Source organism: Ceratina calcarata, unplaced genomic scaffold (assembly GCF_001652005.2).
Source record: "Ceratina calcarata isolate Rehan_Ccalc_2016 unplaced genomic scaffold, ASM165200v1 scaffold514.2, whole genome shotgun sequence".
Lineage (NCBI taxonomy): Eukaryota > Metazoa > Arthropoda > Insecta > Hymenoptera > Apidae > Ceratina > Ceratina calcarata.
The window spans coordinates 1,148,268-1,169,617 of NW_017175971.1; the positions used below are offsets into that span (position 1 = coordinate 1,148,268).

General features: G+C 39.6%; 3 protein-coding genes across 4 annotated transcripts; 1 reads left to right on the forward strand and 2 right to left on the reverse strand.

The window, feature by feature from the left end:
• Window positions 1–1,378: 1,378 nt before the first annotated feature.
• LOC108628266 (uncharacterized) lies at window positions 1,379–15,561 on the reverse strand. 2 transcript variants are annotated; one of them, XM_026816318.1, is made up of 8 exons: window positions 15,408–15,561; window positions 14,073–14,324; window positions 12,024–12,155; window positions 8,666–8,758; window positions 7,251–7,353; window positions 6,982–7,165; window positions 3,587–3,668; window positions 1,379–3,202 (listed from the first exon to the last, which is right to left on the reverse strand). In XM_026816318.1, the coding sequence occupies exons 2-8, from the start codon at window positions 14,223–14,225 to the stop codon at window positions 3,056–3,058; spliced, it is 894 nt and encodes a 297-aa protein (XP_026672119.1). In that variant the 5' UTR covers window positions 14,226–14,324; window positions 15,408–15,561; the 3' UTR covers window positions 1,379–3,055. The 2 variants fall into 2 exon arrangements, with proteins under 2 accessions (XP_026672119.1, XP_017885550.1); XM_018030061.2 differs by lacking the exon at window positions 8,666–8,758.
• A 1,865-nt stretch (window positions 15,562–17,426) lies between these two features.
• LOC108628298 (uncharacterized) lies at window positions 17,427–19,120 on the forward strand. Its single transcript, XM_018030130.2, has 6 exons — window positions 17,427–17,667; window positions 17,923–18,108; window positions 18,187–18,334; window positions 18,413–18,574; window positions 18,667–18,786; window positions 18,859–19,120. Exons 1-6 carry the CDS (start codon window positions 17,538–17,540, stop codon window positions 19,001–19,003), a joined length of 891 nt encoding a protein of 296 aa, XP_017885619.1. The 5' UTR covers window positions 17,427–17,537; the 3' UTR covers window positions 19,004–19,120.
• Window positions 19,121–19,139: 19 nt separating this feature from the next.
• On the reverse strand, window positions 19,140–21,203 carry LOC108628297 (ELMO domain-containing protein 2). Its single transcript, XM_026816317.1, has one exon. It carries the CDS (start codon window positions 20,774–20,776, stop codon window positions 19,838–19,840), a length of 939 nt encoding a protein of 312 aa, XP_026672118.1. The 5' UTR covers window positions 20,777–21,203; the 3' UTR covers window positions 19,140–19,837.
• Window positions 21,204–21,350: the final 147 nt, after the last annotated feature.

Consider the following 21,350-nt stretch of genomic DNA (forward strand, 5'->3'; position numbering starts at 1 on the left):
TTAAAATTTTGCAGGTAGCTTTTTAATAGTATTAGGAATCTATATAACAAATTCAACATGCTAGCATTGTTTAAGTATATAGCCTATACATCCTTAATAGATTTACGTTTGCTCAACAGAGCAAATGGATAACGTTTAATAATTTTGTACGAGTTACTGTTTATAGAACTGTGCCAGATAGATAATCTATTCTCATTCGAACAAACGTTAAACAGAAAATCATAATACATGTTTATAAAAGAAAGGGATTCAGGTAAAAGTAAGAATTTTTTAATTATACATTTCGCCACAGACTTCTTCCTCATGGAAATATAATAAGTTCCCAATTACTCCCGCGATTAATTTATAAAAATAAACGATATGAGCGCTACTAAAGCTTCCATTTCAGAAGAATATAACAGGCAGTGTTCTTCTATTATCTGAAAGTGGAATACTAAAGATACTGTAGGCACATGACTCAACCCGACGATTCGATTGTCCTCCGAAAGCAAACCCGGAAATTAAAGAACCCCCGCAAACAACCAACCGGAAGGGGCGTCCATACTTTTTTTTTCTATCTCTGAATTTCGCTCCCTAAATACGCGTCAAACAGCGTCGCGTGTGGAAAAAGCGAAAGAGGTAGGAGGTAGATAGCAATTACCAATTTTTGCTCTCCCACCCCATAGCTGCAGTTAGTCGCATACGTGTATCTCATTTCAACACCCGACCCAATTTTGCGACAATGCGAAAGAAATAGAGAAACCGATGAACGAGGAGGTGTGGGAAAGGGTCGAACGTGTGGGTGTCGACGTCGCGAAAAGGAGGAAGGGGACTGCAAACCGCGCTAGCGGCGGTTTTACGCGGAGTCGCAATTCATGCGGGGCAGCACAGGAACTGATATTTCGCGGAAAATGAATCACTCTTTACAAACGCGAACGGACACACAGCGGTAACGGGATACAATAGTCAGACAATGGGGAACGTTGCTTTCAGGGGGTGGCAGTGGCTACGGGATCCGTAACCAGGAAGACAACCGCTGGATTCCGTAGCCGTTTTCAGAGGGATAAGGGGGAGGGGAGGCGAACGAAGCTTGGAAAGGACGAAAGTGGATGGAGCTCTCTATGTCCGACCGGCGATGGAACAATGGCATGCATTTAGAAATAAAAACTGTAGTGTGTGTGTAATCGGTGACGATAGGGGAATTAATAATCGGCGTACGTTCATTACGAGCTAGGCACAGAGATCTCATTCTCCATTGGCCATTAATAGTATAATTAGCATATTGTGCGGGGCGATCGATGTAACAGGCAGGATTATTTTCCAAAGGACCGAAATAGTTATTCTACTCAGATAACTAAAACGAAACCGTATATATGTTTTTTTTCTTTTCTTTCTCTTTTTATTTTATCTTATGTCCATTATTTCTACTATATTATTACTGTATTCTTTTTGTTGTATGTTATAATGGGCTTTGTCCGTAAAATAAAGTATTATTATTATTATTTCTATCGCGTTGTTATTACACTTGAATTACTGAATTGTTTTCGTTGGCCTGATACGTTTAACCAAGAAATACAAGCTTACATTATAATCTTGAATGGTACATGAATAGAATTTGCGAGACACGGTACTCGGGATAGAACCACCTTACGTGGTATTGCTTCTTGCGTCGCGATGTGTACTTTTGTAAAATAAAGCGGAAGGATCTTTAAGTATATATTTATTCATAGCAAGTCCCTTCAAATGCAATTTCAGCGGAAGGTAGACAGGGACTTGAAGGGTTGAACTTTCATCGAGCATTCCCCGGAAATATTATGGAACAGGAAGCAGATGTTTGAACGCTGCGTTCAAACGCACAGGAGCGCTCGCCCCGTTTAGCATGGCATGCGATATTGCAAACTGTTTTACGAGGCCGGGACTTTCCTCTTTCCCTTTCTTCCCGTCCGTTTGTACCGGCTTCCGTCCTTTGATGCCCGTGAACCGAAGTAACCAATAAAGTTTTTGAGTATAGCAGGCAGCATCGATAGTAACAAGGGACGTTTCTTTTGACGATCGCTCAAGTTAGATTCCCTGGACCAGACGCGCGAGCACGGATACAAATGGGTGCGGTGCGCACACGTGTATGCATGAATCTATTCAAATTCTTATCCCTCAACGTTGATGAAATGTAAAAACCATCGAGTCGGGTAGCCACGTACTCATGAGATTGCTCCTTTGAGGTCTGGTCAATCGTAGCATCGGCTCTGGCTTTATCAAACGTCTTCCTTGGAGAGCTTTCATGAAATTTAATAGATCGCCCCGACACGTTCTCTCGACTCGATTCGTCCTGTACTACCTTGGCGAAATCCTTTCCACTGATTTCACCTCCGTATTTCCACGGACAGATGAAATCATCCTTCAAATACTTATCGCCTCTCAGGATGAATCAACGTCTCTTGATAACGTAAAAGAGATATTTTTTATAGAAACAAGCTTAACGATTTATTCGTCGTACACTAACACCTTTATATAAGCAGGATCTTAGGTAAGCGTAATTAATTTTAAATTGCATACATCATTTGATAAATCTGAAGTCTCTACATGTCTAATAAACATAGGAAATATTCTTATAATTATCCTAATGTATTTTATTACAAATAAATGTCTTCCTGGGCATAAATTATTTAGTTATAAATCCATGAGACGCAAGAGCTGTTGTAATTAATTATTAACAATCTCTCGAAAATACTGAAATCTTATTAAAGTAACTAAGCACTACGCTACCTGTACTCGCCTACGTATTATACTTAATTAATTACACACTGCAAGCTACTTTCCATATAGTGGTTATCATTATTTATTAGATTGTATCCGACTCATTTGCTTTCTACTCGAACGACTGTAATCAAATTTTAGCAATCCATCTTACTATTCCATTATCTTATAATAAAGTCGTGAACTTATTTATCTCCCATAACCAGTTATTTGTTCCACAACAATTCTTCTCTAATGAGATTTTATAGAAAGTTGTCCCATTGCTTCTAAGTATATACGTACATAGGCGCTGATTTTGCGCCGTGCAGCTAAGGGAGAAAATTCAATAGATGGCCGACCGGTACAGAATGTTACAGAGATTGTTACGGTGAGTATGATCTATGGGTGCGCCGTGACCTGGTCGACCCCAGAACTTTCTCCAGGTATCGAAATGTCTCCGAGAACTTTCTTGCTCCACGCGTCGTTCCTCCTGGAACGAGAATCAGCCCCTTTAACGAGCTCTATTCGCCTCTCGTGACTAGTGGAAATGAATATCAATTTCCAACAGAATTGTTTAAGACTCTCCTTCTCCTAACATTGCACTTAACGTCGTAGCATTAACACGAAGAGTAAAAGAAACGAGAAACTAGACGTTACAAGAAGTGATGATTCTATCATTAAGATTAAATTTTCAAATAAACAAACAAGTTCGTTCGGGATAATTGCAAACCACTACTTCTACAGAATCTTCTATCGCTATCGTGTTAAACATGTTTGAATCGCGTGGAACGCGTAGAGAAGATCGATGCAATTAACCCGGGATGGAGTTACCGCGCCATTGTACCACGATTGTTCACTATCATTGTGCACTTACCAATGCCTTCTCCCGTTTTCGTCGCACTTGCTCGGCGAGTTCACCGATGTACTCGCGATTCCCAACACCCAGCGCGCGTAATCTGCCGACAAAAGCGGGTTGCGGATCAACCTTCACGGATGTTCCAATATCGTTCGATGATTCTCTTTCTCTCTTTCTCTCGTCATGCTCGCATTTCGTGCGGTCTTTTCAGCCGGAAGCAATTACTAGTGATTGGAAAAGAGTGCGACGCAAGAGCGGTGTTTTATTACAATACGCTGACGCGATGCAGCAAATTGCAACGCGAAGCGAGGCATCTCCGTTAACTGCAAATTTTATCCGCCGCATTTCGAGTAGCAACCTTCAATTTTTACGCGGCGAACGTCGTCGCCGTTGCGCATCTACCCGATCGAAAAAACGACGGAGAATTGCGATCTATAATTGCTTCGCGTAGAATGTAACGCCGGTTTAAATTGCGAATACCCCACTCGCGAGTTCGGCTCGGCGAGTTGCGAACCTTTTCAACCGCGGCGAAACAAAATGGGAGCGCGCCGGTATAAATATTCCAACAATAACTTCTGATTCTGGCGGGCGCGGATAATGGCCGCAACACTCATTACGATACGTATGAAAACTTACGATAATGCCGGCCGTTGCGAAATTGCTTCAGTTCGAAAATAGCCTTCGCGAATAGCCGCGTTCTCGAATACCGTTTTTGACCGTCCAGCGTAAACAACCATTGTTGTTGATTAATTTGCACGCGATGAACAGTTTTTAAAATCGATCCGAAATTGTTTCCTCGACGACGAGGGAAGAAAAATATTCATGCATGTCGATAGCATGTTTCACCGCTGAAAACTGTTCCACGCTCTCGATGGACTTCGTGTCAATCTATAAAACATTCATTGGTCGCGTTGGAGGAGCTCGCGAACATCCCAATGAAATGCGAGAGTGCGTTAAGAGAGCTGTTGTAAGGAAGCAAGAAAAGCGTGCCGAGGACGGGATCCGGTTTTTTACGATGACAATATATGAAGCGAGCATGCTGTACGCTTGTTATTACATACTTTTCACTCTGGAGTAAGAAAGGACTAGCTTGCAATACAAACTTTCATTGTCCTCGGAGAACCATTGGAATATTGTACCCGAGGCTACGACCTTTTATACGAACATTATCCTATTCAAACGCGGTACGTACGAGCATTCTATCAGCGTTATTCTTTGTAAATAAATAAAGTAAACGTGTCGTCTTTAATCTTGCAAAAATATCCGACTATTTTCCTCTGACATGAAATGAAAAGAGCAAGTGTAGAATAAGTGAAATTTCAAAGACTTATTCGGTTTTATCTAGAGGATTCGAGCAAGCATTTCAGGTAATTCCTTGTCTTCCTGCTCGCGAGAGACTTAAGTCGCCTTTGTAACTGTAACGCGTGAGAAAAGATAAGCGTACGATGTTACTTTACGAGACACGTACATCAGACAGCCCGTTTTAAGAATATTTACCATTTGGTTGTACGTATAAAACGGTAGGAAATCTGATGAGAACGCAATTCTCATATTACACATGGAATCTCATAATCCCCTTCTTTCTTTTTTTTTTCACCTACGAAAAATCCTGCTTTTGTTTGTGAGATGGAAATAGGAGGTATAAAATACTGATAAAAGGAAACTGAAATTCATAATTTGAATAACGGAGTTGTACGGGATTATAAACTTCTTTTTTTTAGAAGATTTTTATTTAAAGATTTATTTTTGGTTACGGAACTAACAAAAACGAGTTGTCAGCAGAAATAGGAGCAGCGCATTGTTCCGATGTCTATTCTTTCCTCGAGAATCATTCTTCGAAGGTACAGAGAGTCTCTTCGTTAACAAAGATAAGAACCGGCTATGCCCGGAATTTGGCCTATGTCTTCCTTTTGTTATTTCGCAAGAGAAGAAGAAGAAGAGATCGTCAAATTAAGAGGCTTTTGAATAAGCATAAAGAATAACCAACAAGTGAAATGAAATTATCAAAGGAAGAAATCGTTAAGGTGGATTTTGCTCCCAACGTAATTACATTATCGATTATTTAACAATTTTAAACGAAGTCATGCAATGAAATAATATATCTTTCTCTCTTGTCTCGATTCCGTTTTATATTCTTTAATGAAGCGGCCGATAATCGAGGATGATTAATTGCTGCAGTGTTCCCAGCTACGTTCAGCTATGTTATAAACAACGTAACACCCCTGGCGATCGCTTCATACAGAATTCCATTAAACGCTATCAAAGTGTCTCATTATACATCAGTCTCGCGACGTTCCCGTCTGTAATCGGTATAACGGCATCACGATAGAACAGTGTCACCCTTGCCTTCCGTTATACGTATAATCAATTCTACGGCAATAAAATGATAGAACAATTAGATAGCTGCAACTGATGATAATGTTTTATTCAAGAATTATACTGGTCTGTCGACAGTTCGCGTTGATGAAGATTTATGAACGCGAAATACCTTCCAGTAGAAATATCGATCGATAGTCAGACATAGTTCCAGGAGATGTCGAAGGGTATCAAATCTCCTCGCAAGCATAATGAATCTTGAATAATTCAATCGCGATGATACTACTTCAGTCTTAGAATGAGTTTCAGAGAGTTACCCGGGAGATGAAAGAAATTTTGCGGCTTCTTAATAACCGGCGTGATCTTGAGAGCATACAAATGAAAGTCGGGAATAAAGTGTAAAAAAACAGTAGAATCGAGGAATATTGAAAGAAAAGGATCATTTATACTTAAACAAGTTTAATCGTCATTAAAAATTCAATTTTCTCCAAGCAAGCAGGCATTTCAAATAGAACTAATTTTCCTTTCTGCATCGCGAAGGAAGTAAAATCATGTTGAAAATGGAAAGGAGAAATAGTATAATATTTTAAAATAAGGAACGTGGTAGACAAAATGCGACGAGATTAAGCCGCTTTGAGCAATTTTTCACTACATAATTACCCGAACATCTCCGAAGCAGGAAAGGACGAGGGCCCGGAGAAAATATCAAATGGGAGAACCGCCTTGACGAGCACATAGAGCGACGTAGAATGCACCACTGACAAGCATGCGAGGGGAAAGGGACGGTAGATGAAGTTGTCGAGGCAGTTCAGGTCAGTGGGTTGATTATCTTTAATGCAGTTACGTCCTCCGAGTATCGTCACGACAACGTTAACATGCTTGCATTGCAAGTTTCATGGTTCGTCGCATTCTGACATTGTATATCCTTTAATATTGAGAACGTGTTGAACGTGAGAACAAGCAAAGCATATGTGACAGAACAACATGTATAATAATAGCAAGGAAAAGTAATCAAGTGAAATGGAAATGCAGTGAGGACGTCAGCCGTTGAAAATCAAAATAAGTCTGCAAATGCAAATTCTAATGCTGATACATACGATTCTATCGTGTATCCGGGACGCGTGGCGTCGGTAACATGACGAGCGTTTTGCGGCCGCGAGTAATAACGTCTGCTAGTCAAAAGCGGAACCAATTCCACGCCTCCGGTCAATTCGTAAACCTGAACCTCCTCGTTGTACCGATTGCTCGTATCCTCGAGGAATCGCGTGTCCGTCGCGATACCTGCAGAACGAATTGACCTAAAAACCGGACCGAAGCCTGCTGCTGGCCTTGCAACATAGACACGCGAGAACTTCCGTCCGTTTACCTGATTCCGCCTTATCATCAAAGAACTTGTTCATATCCGTAACGGGCAAAGGATTAATGCTCCTTCTGTGTAACCTTTCGATCGTCGAATCGCTCGTCCACCCCTGGAAGGGTTCGAACTGGTAACTAGCACTGAAACTGGGTGCAGCCGGTGCAGTGTGCTAAGCGAATCAACTTAAATGGAAAGTTCATTGGTATTCACAACTTGGGTAGATCGCTTCTAAGTTCTAGCAGTGTTCGCGTAATATCAAAGTGCTTCATAGTCTTTGCGCAAGAACCATCAGAAAGATTTTAAGGACTCCGGGATTTCAAGGACAGCGGAATACGAGATGAATCAAATAAATCAGACGGATGAGTGATAAAAATATATCATCGCGTAATCAGTAATCGCTTAGCCAGGCTCGACTTAACGCTCCGTTCATTCATCAACGTCGTTCTAGTTAGCTGGTTAGTTACGACAAGGCCGTGCGGTTTATTATGAGGCAAACAGAAAACCTTCCATAAATCCAGCAGCCATAAATCCGTGCCCATGAAACGGGGGATGTGCTCACGGAGTAGGGAGAGACCGCGATGGTTTGAACAGACGAGGCAAAAGGTAACGGGGCAAAGATGCCGCGGGTAGGGACGGGTGCGGGTGTAAGCCGAAGGAGGAGCTTACGTACAGGAAGAAGTAAACTTGGCTGAAGTGGAACGCGCTAATAAATTTCAGTTTAAACTTTCCGGTCGCGGATGGTAGCCAGGAGGATCGTTCAATTACGTAGTAACGCGGCACTGTTATGTGTTTGCCGTTCGAGGATGCTGCTACGGCGGTTAATTAAAAATTAAGAGTTTCGTTCCTCGAAGACCGAAGGGAGAGGCCGAAAAGAGGACGGGGGGCTGGGCTCGATTGGATCCGATTGAAGTCGCGCGTCTCCACGGAAACGCAACTGCCGAAAGCGCGCTTCTATAAGCGCTAATTTCCACTTCAAACATCGTTTACCGACACCCACTGTGTGTACGATATATTCGGCCCGATGGAAAAACCTGCGGCCCGATTTTGTGTAGACACAGTGCGCGTCGTTACGCTCGCATCTTCAATGCAACTTTAATTTATTTACATATGTACAAGTCCTGGAAAGTCGGAAAGCCAACATGTCTCGATTACACCGCAGTTTCAGCGATCCCTAGTCGTGCGTCCCGAGGTAAAGTAGATCTACATATATACATACGAGAAAGCTGTGAGTTTCTTCTAAATAACGTTGATCCTCTAGATATGTGAGAACTATCAGTGATTCTTGGCCGCGTTTGGAAAATAATAAGAAATAAATAAGCTCGATCTTCTAAATGTAGAGGTCCTAAGTCCTCAATTAGAGCTTAACCGAAATGGGATCGATCATGGATTCCAGCAGTACTTAACGCATCAGGAAGTATGCGTACCAAGGATTCAAGGAAGCGCACACCCAGCAACTTGGGATCCCTCCAAGGAACTCCTCCAGGACCGGGTCGACCCCAGGGCCAGAGATGCGCCAGCTAAGCACACGGCGTCATAGCATATTAAGCAGTTTCCAAGGTTCGTTTCCTACATCCACAGAGTGGTTTGCCTTGCGTTCGAGCACGTGCTCGAAATCATTGCACCTGGTGCGTCCTAACACGCGATCTGAATTCACCCTAGTAGAGCGTGACGAAAAACTTGAGACAAGCATCTCGTTATTATAAAAGTACATGAGAGCGTTCCTTTGCGTAAAAGAATCTCGTTGGGATATTTGACGAAGCATACGAGTGCGAACAATCAAGCAGAGAATTCATCGCGCTATAAATTTGAGAAATTTCCAAAGTCAAATCCGAACGATCGGAATTGGATCCGTGAAACAAAAAGACGACTCGGAACCCTATTTTCCGTAGAAATTTTCTGAGAAAATTCTTTCGGCGTAAAGTTCCCTCCCGTCTACGAGAGAAATCGACTTTCTCGCTAGGAAGCCAGTGGAAACGTTTCCAGCTCTACGTGATCGGAGAACGATACGTCTACAGTCGGACCGGAAACGGGTTTGAACACCGAGCTATGTCGACATTCTCTCTTTATCGACGTTATTGCCACGAAAAAGATGTTACACGCTTACCGTACAAGAAAAGTCCATTACGAAATGTTTCGCGTCGCGAGTAAACTTTGCTCGTTTCGAATTGTTTGTAATATTAACGTGATCATTACGCAAACGTTTCCGCTTTGCGAGTAAAGATTACGTGTGTCTCCCGTCTGAAGCACTTGCATGAGTTTAAGAAATACAAGAAACGCCGTGCCGTAGGGAGAGATAATCACAGTTATTTCGAATAATCGACAGGAGGTAGATAAAGTTTCAATTATAAAATGAACATACGGAGGGCAGATTTTGGGGAGAGATTGAGCCTCAGAAGGCAGCTAAGCTCCTCGATGAACCGGTCTAATCTAAATATATGCAATTTTTACGTCCCCATCCCGTTCACCAAATCATCTACCCGTATTACTTTAATGATCCAGAGAATTATCCGCGGAGAGATCTCCCCGAGGTTCGTTAACAAGCTATCGTTAAGCTTGTAAAGAATATCGACGCGTGCCGATCGATACTCGTAGGTAATACATATTCCATGAACGAGGTGGCAGAAAGGTTTCCGTGCGCCTCAGGTCGCTTGGGATGTTAATGAAAGGCAACGTCACCGAGGTGACGACGATATCGCTGGATTTTATCAAGCAGAGGCATGATAACGACGACTATGACTGCCTTCTAACCCTTCTACCATCAGCCAGTCGCCAACACTTTGACGGCAACTCTTTACCCGTCGCGACGTCTTTGAAGCATTAGGGATAATAAAGAATTGACTTCCAGTGAGAAAAAATACCTAACGCGGAACTGTCCCGACTGTGATCCTTAGCAAAGTGTATCCATAACTAAAGAGGATGAAAAAACGAGACCGTCTCCGTGGCATATCACCTGTTTTGCATCAACGGAATCTTTATGGGTCGTTTGGGAGGCGGAAACGCCAGATTCGCCGAAGGCAGACTAAAATTATAGCAACATAAGGCTGCTGATTATGCGAACAAGCGCACAAAGTCCTGATAAACTTCGATGCTACACGAAAGGGTATATTCGGATAAATTTTTGAAAGAAGCGAGCCAAATTAGCCAAAGAAGCGGAGTTGCTCGTATACCCGTGCAATCACATGTTTTAAGCAGGGAACGCCAAGGTACGGCGGGGCATAACGGCAGCTGCACACTATCTTTTTAAACTTTGAATTGCAAATGAATTCCTCCCGAACTAGTTTCTCCTCGAGAATCACGACCACGAACGATCGCCGGGACTGTTTGCGTCACTTGAAACACGTTCGAGGGCAAACGATTGCACGGTCATTAATCGGACAGCGTTTCTTCGCGGTGATAACAGTTCCCGGGATTGTTAGAATAATAAAGGATCGACATCCTTTCCGCTCTTTCGCCAATTGTTCGCCGTTCTCGAACGAGGTTTCCTCTAATTTTATCAACAACCTTCGATCCGATTCGTCCACCCTCATACTTGTACATACACATGTATACATATTTGTATAGAATGTCACGTCGAGGAGTAATACTATATTTGCAGGCTTTCGTGCTCGGAATGCCGCAATCGTACCCAGTCCCTGGTTTCTCTCTCATGGCTTTCTACCTTCGAAGGGAAACATATCCCCCGTTAGTTTATGGGTGTAAAACAAATTTTATTCAAGATCGCGGGAAACGATGAGTTATAATACGAGAGAAGTTTGAGTATAAAGGGGCATGCGTTTTTATTAAGAATAAAGCGAAATTCTCCCATGCTGCAGATTTCATTAATTTCTAACGAGGAAGGATATTTCTAAAAAGAAGGTAAACTGAATAGAAATATACCGCGAAAACACACCGGAGTAGCGTAACTAAATAAAACGCGAATTCGCGGATGAAAGAAATTAGATTTTTGCCATATTAGGAAGACCGGACGAAGCCTTGAAAATGTTATTTCAACCGTTATTTGCAGCGAGGCAAGTAATACTAAAATCACAGTTTTAATTTCAACCGAGTGTATCACGTATTTACGGAGTAGCTTATTGTTAGAAATAGAACAGCAAATAAACAATTATTAATTCATAGTTCTATTATAAAAGCGATTTTTAAATATTTCATGTCCGATCAAAATACGATTAAATTATTATTGTTAATACATTCTATTTTTTATCTAATAATAAAATAGAAAATTGAATTCCTTAACCGGCGGAAAACAGAAATAGCCATTGTAATAAGAATTAATTAAATTCAGATGCGCCTTTGCAACCAGCTCGATTCATGATAGTATTGAACGAATGGCATCCAATTTCTAATAGAATGTTCGCTTTTGTCACGCGTATTCATCACGCGTGCAGTGACGTAGGTACAGATTTATCGACGATCATATTTTTTCAAAACCGTGAAACGTCGATATAGTGGAAGAGAATTCGGCTTAAAATTCGCATTCACGAGTGATAATTGCATTTGCGATTTTCACCGATTTTCCTGTTCCTTTAGTTATTTAATTATTAAATAAAAAAACGTTTAACCTGACAGTTCACCGGTTGACACGAATAGACGAGGCTAAAATGACAGCATGAAGTGTGCTAGAAATAGTGCACAACTTTACAATGTAGATATTGTATAACAATTGACAGATGTCTCACCGGAGTCACTGAATGAAATTCTCGTTGAATGTAAATAAAAATATCACAACCCATTCTTTCAATTCGTATCCAATATTTGTTTGATATCGACATTTAAATGTTTTACCTGTCCGAAATTGTGACGCTTCGATGATTCCGGGGATTCAAGGGGAACGTTCTTTTTCCTGAGGGTAGCTGCGCAAGGGGCACCACCGCCTGGTTTACCCCAAGGCGAATAATTCTCCAAGATCTGTTGGAACTGTAAGGAAAAGCAAAATGATTGCCTGAAAACTTTGCTTCTTGTAAAAACAAGAAATAAATAAACAAAAATATGTAATGGTTTTTTACAAAATGAGATTTCGCAACATAGAATATATCTACGCCAATGAAAAAGCACCGTGTTTCAGCGGTCGCTCGTCTGACACTGCACGGATTGATTCTACTGCGCGCTTATCAAGGCCCTATTGTCAGACCAGAATCGTTTGCGAAGACGAACATCCGAGAAACTCATCGCGAAGGCTGACTCTCGAAGCACCTCTATCGAGTACAACAAGATTCGAAAAACCGGCTAAAGATTTGAACGAGATCCAACTTCACTTTTTCGTGAACTCCGTTTGGATATCAATATTCTGTGAACGAAACTTCGTTTAAACGAGTTCCCCACAACATATGCTTGCGGCTTGTTTTTAAACTCTAATGCCACTTTTAGTGAGAATCTTCGTACAGAAAATATTTTCAAATAATGCATGAAAGTATTTCATTAAATCCATGTAGAATCATTTTTCTGCATAAAAGTATGAATAAAACAAGGGGAAATTGCGCCCAGTCGTGAAAAAGGGAATTTTTACAACGCAAGTACATTGAGAATAAATAATCTCCCAAAAATCCTATTTCAACCTTATTATAATGGAATTTTTCATTAGACTGAATTAATCCGCTTTATTAAAATTACACGTATTTTTTAATATAATTCAGAAGTCTAGGCTCACAGACTTCGAAATTCTCTTTGATGCATCACTGGAAATGAATGCTTTTGTTTATTATTTCTTCAAATCACAAAAGTTGTAGCTAACTGCTACTGTTCTCATCTCAATGATGCAAATCCGATGCATTTTAAGGAATTGATTTTTAAAATCTTTTATTACGTTCCACGTTTTTCAGCGGATATGAATCTTCTACCTCATATTCCTATCTTTGCTCTAAAAAATAAATTCGCCATGGCGTTAATAATTCTCCTTTTGCTAACTCCACTGTATAAAATAGATATTTACATCCCTTTTAAAGCGCTCCGATTGGATGAGAATAGAATTAAGGCATGTAAGATTATGAAGATTTAAAAAACTGCAGGACGGTTTTAAATCAATTCAAAACCCCGGAGCTTGGTAATTAAGAGAGTTATTATTTTTATTCAGTTTTAATCGTAATACCGTGAGAATTGAATAAAAAGATTTTCTCTATCGTACTGAAAGAAATATAATCTTTTTCACCTTGGGCTCCGTTAGAAATGACGGGAAAAAATACAGTTCGGCTAACAATAAGTGAAAGGTACACGCGAGCTCCGCTAAAAGCCGTGAAAACGTTTGTGCTCATTAGTGAAATATTTCTTACAACCACCGGAGCAAATGTACGCAGTAATTACAGCACAGCTACTAATGATACGATTCATATAAATTATACCCAACACGATCTACGATAAATTCTGATGAATAAACTGCGACGCCAGTTGCAACAGGCATGAAATTCTTCACAGAAATATTAGTGCATTTCTATAAAATGCCTTATCGTAAACCAATTTCATTGACATCCGATCGAATGAAATTTATAATTCTAACATAAAATATTGTTTTCATATGCACGTACTAAAGATATATTTTTCGTCGTTATTTTATGAAGTACTTATATACGTATAGTACGAACGCTTGAGGTCCCATTTCAGAACGAAAAATCTTTTACACCGGCTCGTAAATTTCCCGCAGTTTCCCATCCAACTTTTGTAGAAACGCCATAACAGTAGGAACCGTAAGGGTTGTTGCCGGCATGAAGTCGCATTGATCTCTATTCGATCGCGGGTATCGACGATACCGAAGGAAATAAAATAAAGAAGATCGTGGGTGTGTTCGGTGGTTAGCAACGTGGCCGACGTGAATAACACACAACAGTCATTTACGAGGCATACTTCACGCTGTTCGCGGTGCTTTTGACGTTGCAACTCCTCCTTTCGTCGTCTCCACAGGGCGGTTCCCTCTTGAACGGCGAGCCGTTCTCGCTCCTTTCTCGCGTCCTCCACGGCTTCCGGTACGTACATTGTCTCCGGGATTTCCTGTGCCATTTCGGTCCCGGTGCCGGTGTCTTCCTCTTAATAAAAGGACGAACAAATCACGGGCATCGCGTGCACAACGGTTACACGTGCTACGTGAGCGGATCTTCTCTGAAAATCAAATGGATGTTGCTCAAGGGATAACCAGGAAACGAATGAGAGAGTCCGCTTCCACCCGCCTTCGTCGACGTTCTTTCGGTTTTCGCTATTTATGTCAGCCACAATAAAATTGTGGAACGAATTTCGAACGGAATATAAATTCCACCGAAACCCGAATTAGTTCGACTTCCGCGATGAATTGAAGTAAGATCGATCCGAATTTCTGAAAACTTACTCTACTCGATATGATATTCAAAAAACGAAGAGAACGAACGCGATTTTACTGACCTATCTATAAAAATGTTTACGTTATATCCTCAAGTATTTTGCAACGAACAGAATGCGAAGACCTGAGTACAGTATGAAAAGAACCTTCGACATCGATAATATTGATAACGAAAGATTTCCATTCGTATTTTTAGAATATCCAGAAATTTATATTTAAACCAGCATAATCTTAATTGCTTCGAGAAATGAAACATGCATCGCGACATACTTCTCGAAACTGGGATCATTAAGCAACGTTACGTTCCACGACGCTAAACATTTTACTTTCAAATACACCACGAAACCATTTCCCTTGCCTCGTGGATTAAAAAACAGCGTGAACATACATACATTCGATTCGAGATAACTACTACAAAATTAAACAGCTTTGAATAAAACATTTCGCATACAATTACGTAGCACAATCAAGTTCTCCGCAAACAAATAAAATGAAGAATTCTTACTTGACGCTCGGCGAAAGAAGCATGCTTACAACAATTGGTAGACAAATTTCTGGTATGACAGGACGAGATACAGAATTACATAACGTATAAATAGATCCCAGTTATTCGTAGCGACACAAACTTTGTAAGTATTAGAAAAACACCGATCGATTCAGTGAGTTGTTCTTAAAGCATTCCAGTACGAGTTCGTGCCAGGATTGTTTCGCGAAATGATAACACGCGTTAAGTTTAATACTGACAATGATGCGGAAGTTTCACGTGGCACGGAAACGAGCCACGCGGATGGTCCCTGATGCGGGAACGAGGAACCAACTCGCGAAAATACTTGGTATAAACCGATTACATCCGTAGAAAAGCTACTCACCTGGCAATGAGAGCACGCGACTAGGAACCACCCTGTGAATCCTCCCGACGTCGCTCCACCGAAGTCAGCCACCCTGTGCTGGTTGCCCCGACGTTGATTCCGTACATACCAGCACATACCTCGTCGGGGGTGCTGGCACTACATGCGTCACGATTTACGTCGTCCTCATCTACTACTATACCATTCGACCTTCGACTACCACTAGGCTCGTGACCAGGGCCGTGAAGGCTCACGAAAGCACCCCTTACTCGGAGAAAAATTACGAAGAGTCTCACAAGACTAGGAATTACAGCAATGAGATTTGAACACGCTCGCACAAGAAGACAGTCAGATGAGTTTTGTGGTCAGATTTCGCTTAAGCTTTGCTCGAATCTTGGTCACGGTAGCAAGAATCACGGTTTAATTGCAAGAACAACACGATGTTAATTCCCATGAATATCAGCTAGTTTACTCTAATTTGTTTGAACAAAAGTTCCGGGTAAATTCGCTTAATATACATATATGTACATGTATATACGATAAACTTGTTTAAGTTCATCGATTCGATTCGAAACTATCGGGCAATTTATTTTTGGTTTCGCGTTCGTGTAGTTCCAGAAGTTGTTTGATCTGGTCGGATACACGGTGTATGCACTCTGAAAAGTTGATGTAAACTTCAACATGATGCACGTTGCGTGCAGACGTAACGATCACGTGCCACTGACCTTTTATGCGTGGGTATCAGACGGGTTTGTTCATTAACAGACCGAGGAGAGGTTGCTAAAGAGTGGCAGCCTTATGGGACTTCGTGTCGCACGAAAAAGCCTGTAATTTTTGGCGCCCCGTAGAATATATTGCCACCGAAATAAGAAATAGAAAGCAACACACTGATCGGTGCTGAATAGTTGCCAAATATCTACAAGAAAGCTCCTATGCGATTTCCTTCTAATTCCACTCATGGAATAATTGGCGATAAACGAACTAATTAATCGATTAGTTCTGAAGTATTCGAGATAGAAGAATGTTTTGTCAAAAGTTTGCTGTTTCGACGCTGAGAACGGCCGAATTTTTTCAGTACCAACAAAATCCTGATTAATCGTACTTAACTCGTTAAATACTGGAATTAGAAGAAAATTGTATACGACCTGTTTTACAGGTAATACGAATACCTACAACATTTATTTGAAGCATTCTTCGAAATTTTAATAAAAGTGTCGAATTTTTAATTGTTCGCAAGGCACGAGATTTAACGGCCGCATAGCAATTCCTAACTACCATTTAATGCGTTTTACACGGTAAACGTATATAATCGTATAAAATCGTAATAAAGAGTAATTCGGTATGTGCCGTAAAGAAAAAGAAAGAGAATTCATAACTCAAGCTGCCGCGGAAATATTTACACGAAACCAGTTGTTCTATTTGCTGAGAGCGCTATTACTTTTTCAAGGCAGACACACGAGCGCGTTGTCCTGCTAAAATATCCTTCTTGACTTTACCTTCGTGTGCTGCGCGCAGAAAGGGATTTACAAACGTACGAAACGTAAAAACTTTCGACGAGGGTACGAGCAAAGCGTGGAACAAAAAAGATTCAAACTAGGCGAAACTAAGTAAAGTAAAGTGGCCTGATGATAGTACTTGTTTTAAAAATCTCCCAAGAAATGCAGACATTCCAAATGGATCTGCGTTTACGCAGGGGCTCGAAAACCGAAACTTTTTTATTGTTGTATACCAGTCCAGTTACTATTACCCTTAATAAAATATAATTAGACACGCGATCGCTTATTTCTAAATGACAAATACTTTAAGTTCGCATACTATGCTATTTTAACAATTTTGCAACGTAATTTAGTTTATATCGAGTATTTAAAAATTATTATTAGTATGAAACTAGTTTATAAATTTCAAGGAACATTGTGAATAAAATACAGAATAATCAATAAAATCTTTAATTATTAGAAGAATTTTCTAAAAGAAACTTAATTTTTCCTGATTACAAGCATTTAGTATAACGAAAACAACTATGACCTATGTTAATGTTTAGTAGATTGTAGGATGAGATGGAACTGTAAAACAGAAAACGCTAACCTCTGAAGTGCATGGGTCGCCGGTGAAAATATTCTACGCAATATTGTCGATATAATTCAAGGCGAAATGCTAAAAGTAATAATTTTCATACTGATATGTGGTTTTGCTGATGTTCACTCCGACATTCTCGAAGCAGTGAGCGATGAGGAGCTCGTAGATCTTATAAAAACTGAGAAATATGTGGTCGTGCTTTTCAGTAAGTTCGAATATAAAGTTTTATTTTCTTTCGTCTCTGAAAGAACTTCTCAAGCGCTGAGTTAAATGACAATTTATGAAAACGCTGAATAAGATCCTTTTTTAATAAAAAAAATTCAATGCACTTCGTTTATTCTGGGAAATCTTTGCACAGCCTAGAGAATTGAAAATATATTATTTTCTTGTTTTATTCATTGTTTAAATTCCCTGACATAAAAGTTCATTCAATTTATTAATACATGTATGTTATTTACAGCAACTTGGGATTGCGAGAAGTGTGAGAACTATGAAAATTGGATGATCCAGTTGAAAGAAGATCTCGTGAAGTCCATGCATGCATTTGTTGTCAAAGCTATTGACAGTCAACTGCTGAGGCTCTACAGTGTTGACAAAGAACCAATGCTCGTATACTTCAGACATGGATTACCTCTACTTTATGATGGTATAACCACATATTTATTATCAATATGACAGGCAAGTTTTGTCATTTCGTAATATCTACATTAAACATTTTTTATAGGTCCAGTAAATGACGAAACACTTCCAGCTATTGCTATGTTATTCACTGAAAATAAGGAACCTGCAGTCAAAGAATTGACAGATGAGACGTTTGAACATTTAACTCAAGCAAGTACGGGAGCTACAACCGGTGATTGGTTTGTTATGTTGTAAGTTTCAAGATTCTCTAATGTCTGGTATATCTTGGAATTTTTGTATGAACATTTAATACTTTCTGTCCTAAACAGTTACAGTACAGATTGCGTGGATTGTGCGAGGATGTTTGCAAGATGGGAGACTGTGGGTGCAAGGCTTAAACAAAGACTCAATGTAGCACGCGTTAATAAGCAAACAACTGGAATATCTACAGCAAGGAGATTTAATATTCAGGAAGTTCCCGAATTCATATTGTACGTACCTGAGAATAATAATTTAGGAGATTATTGTCATAAATAAAATTCTCGTGTTATGTTGCGTTACACAATTTATTTTGTACTTGCAGCTTCAGACACGGTAAAATGTATCGTTATAAGATTCGAAAGTACGACATTAACTCGTTTGTCTCGTTTGCCGAGAAAGGATACAAAAACGTTGAATCCGTTCCCGTACCACAAAGTTCAATGTAAGTTTGAACATATTATTCAGCGCTTTATGCATACTAGGATTATTACAAATATTCTCTTTTTATCTTTAGCGGCGATCCCATACAAATGATTATAGAATTTCTGCTCGAAAGCCCGTGGATGATGACGCTTAGCAGTATAAGTACTCTTATCGTGATTATTGTTTCGACAGTGAAATATCAACAGCGCAAAAAGTTGGCTGAGAAGAAGGCCTAATTAATCTCATGTATCAAATACGTATATTACGGGTACTATGCCAAGCTATTAGCATTCATGATTTTGTATAAAGCACAATTTATTTTTGAGACGATTAAAGATTTTAGATAAATTTAACTTCTTATCTTTTACATTTAACAAGTTTTATAATCCATTCCAATAATTCTATATTTTTAATCGATACCTACAATATGTTTTGAAACGATACAAATACGTGCGCATTCTAATTCTGACATTCGTGACTTCTATTTCGTAAAAAATATGTTGACTTATAATGCAGGTCTAATTTATTTAACAGAAATGTTCTCTATCTTTTACAATAAATATACTTTTAATAAAAACTGTCATTTTACAAACAATGAAGAATCTGCTAAACATGATATTTTCCTTCCAAGAAAAACGTCTGTGTTAATATAATGAGAACAACTCATCCACATAAAAATTAAATAAAAATAGATCGAACGTAAAATACTTATTTGGACATACATTGTACTTTAACTTATTTATGCTAAGACTTTTTGTTTGAATGTGAGTCCACATTCATTAGGTAACACATACATTTCTCACATTCATTTAATGGCCATTAGAAAAATAAAGTAAAAATATAGTATCAAGTAGTATCAAGTTGTTTTCGTATCTTTCTGTAACTTAATAACTTGAAGACAATTATTCGTATATATCTTTCTGAAAGTTCATAGTAATGATGCTCTATTCGTTCACAAGACACTGTGTGCAACATATATTACAAGAGAGTAGCTTTGTGCAACAATAGAATTTACATTCATTCCCTGTTTGATATTTTTGGTCTTATCAACAGAAGATATCTCTCATACGTTAAACATCGTCAACTGATATATTTATCCTAAACACCGTGGATTTGTTAGTTAACGCAGTTCTAATACTGTTCTCGAATTTTTCTTGTATCGAAGAAAATTCCATCATGTTGTTAGGCTTCGAATGAATCCAAAATCCATCAAATTCGTAGAAGAGATAACAGTAGAATTGATGGAATGCACGAATAGTCGGCAAGCTCCTCGAGTAATTATAAATATGAGTCTTTGCACTTCCATCCCTTAACAATCTTAGTGCCATGCTTGTTAGATTTATACCAACTATGGCAAATGCGTAACCATAACGAGGGTGGGTAGAATGTGATAAAACATGCGTCGCAGCACTAGGATATTCTTGAGCAAAATAAACGAGATTTTCTAGTCCTAAAATTCCCATTCCACGGAAATCTGTCTTTGGATCATCACCCTGAAATCCAATGTGTTGCCATTGCTTGGTGACTCTGGCGTCTAAAGGCTCGTAAGGCATCAACAAGTTCCACAACTTCAACAGTAACAATTCATGCTCTGGATTGTCTGCATCGTAAGGGGTTTTCCTAAGATCCTCGCATTGGACACAAAGTTGTCTATAGCCCCAAATTAATTCTACACACTTGCCAAATGACTTAGCAAAGTCAGGGTGTGCTGCTGGATTTATCTTTTTAGTTACCAGCACAGTTGCGATAGCTTCCTTCAAAATTTTATGCTTTGTCTCACTAGTGATCGCACACTGATCAGCAAAATCATTTAAGTAGGCTATCAGAGTTTTGATATTTGGGTTCCTAGACAACTTGAGAGATTCTTCTACAGCCAATGTTCTCGGTGCTCCAGCTAGTTCTCCGTAACAGATCCTCTGGAGTTCACACATTTGTGTCGTGTGTCTTAATAGCCACTTTATTACAGGTCTGAAATACCAGCAAACCAGTGACCAGAAATATATGAACATTGTTTTCTGTCAGTGAAGAATCTTGGTACACGGAAAATTCACAATAATCCTTCTGTACTCGAATTCTAATTAACCTCTTCCTATCATCGCATTTTAAAACGTATAGTCTTACGTCGCAAAGCGAATAAATGAACTTTCAATACTGAAACCAACACGTTGAAACTGATTTCAACAAATACAATGTTTCCGGTGCTCTTCGTTACTATCAAAACTAATGCACATAACCTGCAGCAATGTATAACTAAAATGCGGTATATCACAGAAGGTTTATTTCCTTTTAAATAACGAGTTCATTCATCTACAAAAGTAATTTATGACTGAAAAGTTTCTGTTCTGTGGTTCGATATAGTGGAAAACTATCGATTACTTCAAATATTCAGCCTCAACAAAGAGAAATCAATAACAAACTACTAAACTAACGTGGTACTGCGATGGTACAAGGAGTCACTATATGTATCACCATCCTGTATCAAAAATTTAACACAACACACGTACATACCCTTTTTGTATGGAGATCGGTAATTTTCCCTTAGAAACAAGCATTATAATCGAATGTGAAGCGAAGGCGAGGAGA

What these genes read in the sequence shown, in the direction of transcription:
- LOC108628266 (XM_026816318.1), bottom strand. Translation starts at nt 14,225, where the DNA reads ATGGCACAGGAAATCCCGGAGACAATGTACGTACCGGAAGCCGTGGAG. An exon ending in AGCACCGCGAACAGCGTGAA is followed by an intron (nt 12,156 to 14,072) that starts GTATGCCTCGTA and finishes TTTTCCTTACAG; the next exon opens with TTCCAACAGATCTTGGAGAA. An exon ending in CCCGGATACACGATAGAATC is followed by an intron (nt 3,669 to 6,981) that starts GTATGTATCAGC and finishes TTTTGTCGGCAG; the next exon opens with ATTACGCGCGCTGGGTGTTG.
- LOC108628298 (XM_018030130.2), top strand. Translation starts at nt 17,538, where the DNA reads ATGCTAAAAGTAATAATTTTCATACTGATATGTGGTTTTGCTGATGTT. An exon ending in ATATGTGGTCGTGCTTTTCA is followed by an intron (nt 17,668 to 17,922) that starts GTAAGTTCGAAT and finishes TGTTATTTACAG; the next exon opens with CAACTTGGGATTGCGAGAAG. An exon ending in GAAGTTCCCGAATTCATATT is followed by an intron (nt 18,575 to 18,666) that starts GTACGTACCTGA and finishes TTGTACTTGCAG; the next exon opens with CTTCAGACACGGTAAAATGT.
- LOC108628297 (XM_026816317.1), bottom strand. Translation starts at nt 20,776, where the DNA reads ATGTTCATATATTTCTGGTCACTGGTTTGCTGGTATTTCAGACCTGTA.